The following is a 10,296-nucleotide window of genomic DNA, read 5'->3' as shown; positions in this document are numbered from 1 at the left end:
ATTGCGGCTTCAGCTGGTTCCGTCTGGTTCGTTCTGTTTTCATCCTCACTAGGTGAAGAACAAACCCAGATTTGATTAGATTTGATTGATCACCTYTTGATTTACATCTTTGCAAACTCCAAGCAATATTTCAACCAAAGCAGAACGGCGGACATGCAGCCTGCTATCAGAGTTATAGTTTTGTGCCGACTGCTATGAAACACTGGAAACATATAATTTTAGTTTGGCTTGATGTGCATTTTATTTTTTTATTTTCATAAAGTTCATGTTACATCTTTTAACTGCAAAAACATGATTACAACCTTTATCTTAACACTTTATTAATGTTTTTCTTTATTTTTCATAGATATAAATGGATGCAATCCAAAAGATTGCATGCTTGAAAAATGAAAAATACAATTCCTTAATATAGTTATATTTATATGTGTAGCAACAAAATAATCAGCTGCCTTGAACTGTTTTCATTTTGTTTGGACCAGCAGTTCATTTCTACTAGATAAAATTAAACATCTGGGTTTGAGTCCATTAAACCCCGAACTTGAGGTTTTTTTATGCTGCAAACATCACTGGACAGTGGACCACAGTTCTGGTCGCTCGTTGTCCACAGTCATAACGGATCGAAGCTGTAAACTCTGGWAGAGCCGAACTGGACCTTAACCAGTGGAGAAGTGGTCAAAGTGCCCAGTTTAATCCTAACCCTTGCTGAACATCGTTTGTTTAAAAATGTGTTCTCTCTGTTTGTATAAAAATAAAATCGGTAACAACAGGCTGCTGGGGAGGTGAAACCAAAAAACAGTCGTCAATAAAACACAGTTAACGGAACTAGTCGAGCAGAAAATCACCTCCAAAGTCACGTTCAGCACCACTCTGACCGTCATCACGGCCAGAGTGGAAACTATAGTAACGAGCGCTCTCTGCTTTGACTGGACCGCCTTCCGTCTGTCCTCGCCTCGTTCCCCCGGTCCGGGCCGAACCAAAACCCAGAGGACAGAGACGCTGCAGAAGGAGATGACCACTAAAACCAACACCAGGAACGACAACTCCCAATANGTGTGTGTGTGTGTGTGTGTGTGTGTGTGTGTGTGTGTGTGTGTGTGTGTGTGTGTGTGTGTGTGGAAGGTAAAACTACACCCAACACAAACCATAAATGAATTCATGGATGACTAATATTTTTATTAATGAGGATAATGATGATTATGGTTATTGTGTTTGACAAAATTCAAAAGAGCTGTAATTGAATGCAGGCGTATTCTAAATAGTGCAAATAGTCAAATATATAGTCAGTGTTTATTCAAGTCAGATCAGACATTATTTATAACAAATTTATCCAGCCATCACTTCAGGCATATTGTTATGTAACATCTTTATATTTTTAAATGATACTAAAATTTTGATTGTCTTTGTGGCCAGAACAAAATTGTTGTGTTTTAAAATCACATTTGCTTTTGTTTGCATTTATGTTTCTCCTAAACTAAAGAAAATGTCTTTCAGTCCGAAATGTGAATGACAAAAAAAAAGTTCCTTATGTTAAAAGTTTTTCACTTTATGCAGATTAATAGTTTGTTAATATGAGTGGAATTATTAAGTCATCAGTTTCAGGTGTGGCTTAAAGAAGGTCTGTGTAATGCCAATATTTCCCCAGTAGATGGCAGTAATGTCGACATTTATTAAATTTTGTTGCAAAAGCATCCTGTATGCTGTCAGAGATAACATGATTTTAAAAATAATCTTCATGCAGATGCAAAAAGAAAAAAAGAAAGTAAAAGAAAAAAGTGTTACTGTGTTTTATAGTTGCATGGAATCAAAGTAAGGATTGCATTTAATGCTGAATTGTTCTGCTGCCATTATTGGTTTTCTTAACAGATACATGACTAAATCAAAATGAAATATGTTGAATGGGAAAACAATATTAATAATTTGAAAGTTTTAAAAAAATGTAAGTGATTTAAGTTGAAAGCAGTTTAAACAACAAAAGCTGAATTTAATTGTTTCTCTTGTTCTCTGGCTCATTTTTGAAGGAAATTTCCTGTATTTTCATAAATAAAGCTCTTTCATCCATAAATAATTTATTAATTTAAGCTTTGCCATCATCAGTGAGTGTTTTTGACATAGGCAGATGCCCAGGCCACAATAAGAGGGGGTGTCACATGATAGATGTCCTACATCTTTATTTTTTTATTTTATTTCCATAACAGCTATTGAAAACTAAGACAGAATAAAGAAAAACATGTTTCCCATAAATATTTTTTCTCTAAAGTATTTGAACGTTGTCTTTACATTCACTATATTTAAATTATCCAAAAGGGTAAAAAAAACAATAAGAAAAACAAGTTAAACTTGTTAAACCTTAATCAGTCTCTAAAATTTCTTTAGAAAACATGTCTGCTTGCAGCTCACACATGTTCCTGCCGTGTGTAGACACAGCACAGGTAACACCAGACTGCTGGGGACAGCAAACAACGAGTTAAACATTATGACTATGCAGTTTCACTTTTAAAATACATCTCCAGCCAAATGAGATCCCACAGGAATCTTAGCAGCAGAACCATCAACACCGCCAAAATGGTGAGGAATGCCCTCATTTTTGATGGGTCGATCCTCTTCCTTTGGTTGGCTGGACCTGGGCGGGTCAGAGCCCAGTGAACAGCAACGTTGCAGAAGCAGACGGCTGTTAGCGAAATTAGCAACATGCAAAAATCAAGAGCGATGTCTGAAACGTCCTCAGTGATCCAGTCGATCCCTACGAGGCGAAGCAGCCAAACGCAGCCGGTGGAGACGGCCCGAATCCTGACCCCTCGCTTGTTTTTCAGTCTCAGGTGGGTGACCGGATGGACGATGGCCAGGTAGCGCTCCACACAAGTCAGAATGTGAAACAGTGTCTCCCCATTTTTAAGAAAAAATGACAAAATGATCCCACCAATCAAAATCCTGGGATGATCACCGTAGATCCCTGCGGAGCAGAGAACACAGGAAATGACATCAGCCAGCTTCATGACAGCCACGTGGCTGGTGAAGTAGTCAGAGTGAGAGGCGGAGAGCTTCTGTTTCCACCGGTGGAGGCCATGTTGGAGGATGAAGGCGTAGAGAGGGAGGAGGATGAGAATCCGGATGGATATAAAGCTGCTGGGTTTAGACTGGAGGCAGTGGCTCGAGAACAGCAGAGAGGAGGATGAGGATGATGAAGGCTGCTGCTCGCTGACATACCTGGAAGAAACACCACACCTCAATATAGCTGTACACGTTTTTTATTCAATACAGACAACACAAACAGGCCAGGACAAGTACTGTTCATTATTGAACAAAACATTTCATTTGGTAAGATCACTGCAAAAACACAAAATCTTAAAAAAAATGTGTTTTCTAATCCAAATTTCTTCATACACTTGAAATAAGACAAAAATAAATTAAAAGGAACTTATTTCAGCTACATATAGATCCATCCATCCATCCATCTTCTTTACACCCTTGTCCCTCAGTGGGTCGGGAGGGTTGCTGGTCTCCAGCTGACATTCCGGGCGAGAGGTGGGGTCACCCTGGACAGGTCGCCAGTCCGTCGCAGAGCAACACAGAGACACACAGGACAAACAACCATGCACACACACACTCACACCTAGGGGCAATTTGGAGAGACCAATTAACCTGACAGTCATGTTTTTGGACTGTGGGAGGAAACCAGAGTAACCGGAGAAAACCCACCATGCACAGGGAGAACATGCAAACTCCATGCAGAAAGACCGGGGCCGGGAATCGAACCCAGAACCTTCTTGCTGCAAGGCAACAGCTCTAAAATTACTCGTTTCATCGGCAGATAAATTCACTTATAACATGGGAAAATATCTTGTTATAAATTAAACAATCTGCCAGTAGAACAAGAACATTTTCATCAATAATAATGAATTATTTTCTGTCTCTTGCTAAAAAGTTACTTGTAAGTTCATTTTGTCTCATTTCAAGTCTACAAAGACATTTGTTTAGAAACTGGACCAGATATACTGATTAGGTTTTTTTTGTTTTTTGCAGTGCGCTTACTATGGTATTAAAATGTCCAACCACACTAAACAAATTAAGTTTCCTTGTTGCTTTGACTCAGTTAAGTTGCATCAAGTTTAACTGCCAAGTTCAAGTCACATAATAACAGCTATTGCTGCAACTTCAAATAAGTTGACTTGAATGGGATTCATTTGACTTCAAATATTTTAGAGAAAGATGGAGTTTAAATTTGACTTAGTTTTTATATAACATACAATTTAATTGTGAAATATTGTCTGTATGTTAATACTAGTCTATACACACATGGGCTTCATTTATGATTTTAAATATTTCAGTTGCTGCAAAATTCATGTCCTTCAAACCAAAGAAAATTCATTTGGTTGAACTGACAAGTTTTTCAGCCAATTAAATGTGTGAAACTGTGCTTGAATAATAAAAATTAAGAAACAAGCAAAAGGACAAACAGAAATTCTTTATTTCCACTTTAATTTTTTCTGGTGACAAATACAGAGAATGAAAAGGGGAATAAAGAGGAAACATCGTCTTAAATAATGAACTATTTCATGTTATTGTTAATTTATTAGTAGTAATCATTTACTGACAATTCAAGAAAATAATTTTTTTTTTAATTTGTTGTTAAGAGTTAGGTATCTTATTAGACAAAAACATTTTTCTAAATATTTTGTTCTTTTTCAAAATGAGCATCAGGATATTTAAACCTACTTTTTCTTTAAAGTGCTTTAAAAACTTTACCTGTTATGTTTTCTCCTCTCTTTCTTCCTGACGTCTCAGATTCACTGTCTGGATCCAAACAGTTGCTGTGAAACATTAACGCTCATCCCAAGGTGTCATGRAGAAGAGTTCAGCTGATTTGCATGTAAAAATCCAATTTGTATTTTGTGTCCATCCTTTATGGGTCATTTCTTTAAGCAAATGTTACAATCATTGTGTTTGTTAACAAAACAAAGCTCTGACTGACATCGTTACTCCATAAAGCATCATATTTCATCCTCATAATGAGATTCAGAACATGATCCATCAGAGCAATTTTGTACGTTATTATTTTTAATGTGAAAATCTTCATAAAGACGAGTTTAAATCAGATAATATACTGGGATGAAGGTAATGTCGCAGCTATGTTTGGAGAAAAATACTGAAATGTATTTACTGTCATATTTATTACATTATGTATTCCAATGAGGCTGGTTTCACTTTTTGAAATAAAAAAAAAAACACACTACGCAGGTGTTAAACATACTGAGCTCAGGTTTCTGTATATTAAATATTAAATTTCTCCTTATTGTTTTCATAGCATCAGTTTTCCATGTCTGTGTTTACAGTCTCTCCTGCACGACTGACGGCTGCTTTCAGTTTAAGGATCAGAACCAAATCTACAGGGAAACGTCACAGACTGATACGTTTTACATGAAGGGTTTAGATTTCACAAGTGTTTAATTCAGAGTATTACAATTTTTTTTGCTACGTTCTTTTTTATGTTCTCAAAATAATACACAATACTGCAAAAATATGTAAGTATACATAAGTACAATTAAACATCAGATGGAGGAGACTCTGAATCATCAGTGCTTTATGCGTATTGTTCATCAGTTTAGAGAAAGTAGATGACCAGTGAAAGCCAGACGTTTGTCCAGTTTGGTCAGATCCGGATAAAAATGGAAACCCAGTTGCTCACGATGCATTCAGGAAACTTTTGGAGCTGAATGCACCAAAATGGCATGTTGACGTTTGGCAGGAGCGTAAACTGATGTTGGACCTTCAAGGCTTCAGTTGGAAAGTGGCATTCAAACACTAACAGTTTATATCGTTAGTGTTAGTCCTTTATTTGTGTCTAAACATTGTCATAAAGTACAGAATTTGTCTTCAATTTAAGTTAAATCTGAAGCTTATAGCTCAAAAGAAAACTTAAAAACAAGTAAGCTTGTATTTTTTTCGGAAAGTTTCATATGGAGAAACAGAACAACAGATTTTGAGTTATCAGAGTGAAACAGACCTGAAATGTTAAAACAGGAAAATTACAGATTATTTTTTATATCCATCACTTTTAGCACTTAGCATAGTTAAGCTACATGTACAAAATGTGGCTGCAGAAAGACTAATGATGATTTAACCCAGTTCACTCTATAAAACAGATTCCCAGACATTGTGCAGACTTGTAGTTTTGACCCAAAAAAGAAAACCTGAATAATGTGTTGAAATTAAAAGATATCAAATTTTACCACTAATATTTGGTCTAGTTTCTAAACTAAACTAACTTACAAGTCATTCTTTGGCAGGATATGGTAGCTTCTTTTAAGCCAGTATTTCATATTGTTGAAAAACTACAAGCTTCACCAGCAGATCAACTCGCTTATATTGTTAAAAGTGAATTAATCTGCCAGTAGAACTATGAATATAAAGGAATTATTTACTTTAAACAAATTAATTTCTTAATGAAAAGTTACTTGTAAGAAAAGTTTTGTCTCATTTCTTGTGTACTAAGACATTTGCACTAGAAACTAAACTAAAATACTTGGTAATGTGTTGKGCTCCTGCAGTGTAGTTCTAATAAACCTTCACACTCTGCAGCACTTCAGTTTTCCTGATCTGTGCAGAAACAGCAGAGGCAGCACCAGACTGCTGGGCATGTTGAACAGGAAGTTACTCACGATCACAATGCAGTTACTGGCATCTGCACCCAAATAAATGACGAGCCAAACGACACTATAAGCCAACCTGAGCAGCAGAACCAGCAGAATGGCCACGATGGTGAGGAACGCTCTCTGCTTCGATGGGTCAACCCGGGGCTTATTTTGACCCTGCTCACCCGGACCCGGTCGAATCAGGATGCAGAGCACAGAGAGGCTGCAGAAAGACACAACCACCAGAGACAGAGTGAGAAGGAAGAAAGCGTAGAACGCTTCCCGTCCTATCACCACCAACCCGATCCCAATGAAGCTGGAGAACCAGAAGCAGCAGCAGATCATGTTTCTGATTCTGGTTCCTGTGTCGCTCCGGAGCTTCAGGTAGGTGATGGGATGAGCCACGGCCAGGTAGCGCTCCACACAGGTCAGCACGTTCACGTTCATCTCTCCGTACCAAACGAAAAAACTCAGAACAACCCCGGAGAAATATGCGTTGGAGTCGTCGCCATGGATACCGATAAATAAAAGGACGCATCCCAACACGTCGATCAGCTCGATGACGGCCGCCAGGTGGGTGAAGAAGTCAGAGTGGCTCATCGGCGCGGCGGAGGATGAGGAGCGCCTCTGCTGCCACCGACGAAGGCCGAGGTGAAGGATGACGACGCTGAGGGGAAGATGGAGGGACATGCGGGTGAGGCTGAACGCGGTGTGGAGGATGGAGCTGGGTTCGGTCCGGAGGCAGCGCATCTGGAACTGGAGCGACGAGGAGAGGGAGGAGACGTTGGGATCCGCAGAGTTCTCACCGAGGAGCCGAGACATTTTCCTGCAAACCCAAAACGAGGTTAAGGTTAATTTTTTATTTTATTCACTCGATAATATGAATAATTKACTRAAAGAAATCATGAATGAAAAGGAGCATCTGCCCCGTTTTCACATGTAGAGAAAGCTGGCTCTTCAATTCACACACACACAMAAAAATAAAGCATCAGCTCACTCAATATCACTTTATCRWAATACTTTTYACATTTATGTGTCTTTTTAATMAAACATTCTGCCAACAAACTGAAGAAAAACATCCTTGAAGATGGCTATGCAATAATTTAATATAATCTCTAACTTATGTTCAACAAATATTTAAAAATGCACACAAAATAGTTTAATAAAATACTCGCCTTGGTTGTAATTTTCTTTTCTTTGGCGTCGATTTGCTGCCTTACGGAKCAGATCGGACCTGATGCCCGACCCAACAACTTGAAACTCTGCTGGCCGAGTTTCAGCATTTAGAGAGTTTTGCATCCTTGGATAAATTTGAATTTTCTACTTCATTTTATATGGATCATTTCATATCGAAAATCAAATCGTTATTTATTTTAGACCATCTGCTTTAGGAGTTCAAACCGTAGGATTTTCTGTTTGGGTTGATTTCAAGTTCTTAAAATCTGAACATCCTGCCAAAGCCTCAAMTTTTAGTCTCTCATTCAAGTCAAATATCCACAGAGTAAAATATCMCGAAAACAGTTCAAATTAATTTTTACATAACGTGTATGTATGTTAATCTCTGCAGACAATTTGCTCTGACTTGTTTTGGTGCACATCTATTAGATKTAATACGGTTTTCCTACACATGTGAAGTGATTTCTTAAACTTACAGGTGATTCTGTCTTCATGCTAATTAAGGTGAACCTGTAGGAATGACCTTTTCTCAAAACCAGATTTGTTTTCCCAGTAATACTGTACCATATTTGAATAAATGAGCAATAACTAASAATGGCCCAGTGACTTTTTCCGTTTTGAATACACACACTGTCACTGTTTTGYATAAACATGTCATTTTTAATCTTGATGGGTGCAGAAGATGAGTCAGATTTGCATTATTGTTTCCTGTTGCTGATCGTCTTCTGGTCAAACACTCATCAGAGATTTGCCTAACGAGAAATGAACCATGTAGGACAAAATATTTGTGTTGCATGTTTATTTTTTTTTTTTACATGCAAATACCTCCAAGTAATTCTTCCAACCAATTTCCTCCCCAAAAGAACATTATAGTGTCGCGTGTCAAACCACTTCATCTTGGATCTGGTCTCAGTTTGCAGCAGTCAGACTGAGGATCAGAAACAAACAGGGTGGGTACGCTTTTCATAACTTACAGAMATGATTATTATTCACAGGAAATGCATGATACAGATCCTCAGAGCTTATTGCTTATGGTTAAACAAAGGACTGAAAACTAGCAGAGAAAATTATTTGTGCTTCCCAGAAGACGTTTGTAACAATTTATTAAGTCTTAATAAAATAATGTGACTATCAATGAATGTTTTTCTGTATTTTTGTAACTCAGCTCTTAAATAAAACATTTATACAGATGACTAACATGCAGWCTGATGTTTTCAGGCTTTTATTCCAGTGAGGATTTCTTTCTTACAGCTAATGAAATAATGAAACTGACAATTAAGATTAGAATAAGACAGCAGATAAATTAATAAAAAAAACAAACATCCTTAATGCAAGAATGTGACTACACAAAATTACATTTAATATCCGTTTAAAGGTTATTTTGAAAAATAATTTTAATCTGACAAGATCTTTAGAACCCATATTCTAATCTAATCTATTAAATTTGACTGCATGTATTTTTACTTTTACAAAGAAAATGTAATAATACTTCGTGGAAAGATCACGTTTTACAATAACTTAAGAGTATTTTATATAATTTCCTTTAAGAAAATATGTTTATTAGTCAGTTCAATTTCTATACAAATTTAACTTCAAATCTTGAATTTTTTTTGTTTTTGTTTGTTTTGATTTTATTTAAATTTTACAGAGTTGTGTGTAAATCTGCAGTAGAAATGGAAGGAATTTTGTTTAAAGTCATTTCTAATTTCTAGTACTTACAGTATTGATTGTATTTTTTTTCTTGCTCATCTCTGTAAACTCTCATTRTTACTCTGAATTCAGAGTAAAACATTTTCTCTACCTGATGGTTATGCCATGTGTTTTCTTGCAGACGACGATGGATTCTTCATCATCATCTTTCAACGACTCCTATTTGAATCCCAACGTTTCCTCCCAACACCTTCCCTTCTTCTTGACCTGCTTCCTGTCCGAACCGAGCTCCTTTGTTTTTACCGCCTACTCGGTCATCAACGTCCTGCTGTTTCTCCCTCTGTGCATCTTTGTTTTCCAAACTGCTCTCCTCCAGTGGCGCTCCGCGTCGCGTCACTCCGACGGCTTCATCTACAACCTGGTCGTCATGGAGCTGATTTCTGTGGTTGGAAGTCTCCTCTGCTGCTACGGCCTCCAYAGACRTCAGCTATCCGTTCTCTTCAATGGGTGCCTTTTTTTTTCYTTCGCCTGGTACGGACAAGCCATTTCTCACATCCTGGTGTCCGTGGAGGGTTACCTGGCAACCGTTCACCCCGTCACCTACATGAGTTTGAGAAAAAGAAGAGGGGCCAGGTTTCGAARCGCTGAAATCGTCTGCAGCTGGCTGCTTTCCTTTGCGGGGATGGGTTTGGTGATGTTCGACAGCTTCTTCATCGTCATGGATTTGGCCCTCCTGATGCTTTCCTTCGCCGTCATCTTCTTCTGCAGCCTTTCCGTTCTCTGCGTTCTGGTTCGTCCGGGTCCGGGGCAGCAGGGCGGCGTCAGGAAACGGTTCGATCAG

General features: G+C 37.9%; 1 protein-coding gene across 1 annotated transcript; it reads right to left on the bottom strand.

Moving 5' to 3' along the window:
• Nucleotides 1–2,171: 2,171 nt before the first annotated feature.
• On the bottom strand, nucleotides 2,172–9,689 carry LOC103480698 (uncharacterized). Its single transcript, XM_008435836.2, has 3 exons — nucleotides 9,607–9,689; nucleotides 6,724–7,455; nucleotides 2,172–3,204 (listed from the first exon to the last, which is right to left on the bottom strand). Exons 2-3 carry the CDS (start codon nucleotides 7,449–7,451, stop codon nucleotides 2,478–2,480), a joined length of 1,455 nt encoding a protein of 484 aa, XP_008434058.2. The 5' UTR covers nucleotides 7,452–7,455; nucleotides 9,607–9,689; the 3' UTR covers nucleotides 2,172–2,477.
• Between the last annotated feature and the right edge of the window lie 607 nt (nucleotides 9,690–10,296).

Source organism: Poecilia reticulata, linkage group LG2, assembly GCF_000633615.1.
Source record: "Poecilia reticulata strain Guanapo linkage group LG2, Guppy_female_1.0+MT, whole genome shotgun sequence".
Lineage (NCBI taxonomy): Eukaryota > Metazoa > Chordata > Actinopteri > Cyprinodontiformes > Poeciliidae > Poecilia > Poecilia reticulata.
Note: the sequence above shows the minus strand (reverse complement) of the source record. Positions and strands in the feature narration are given on the sequence as shown.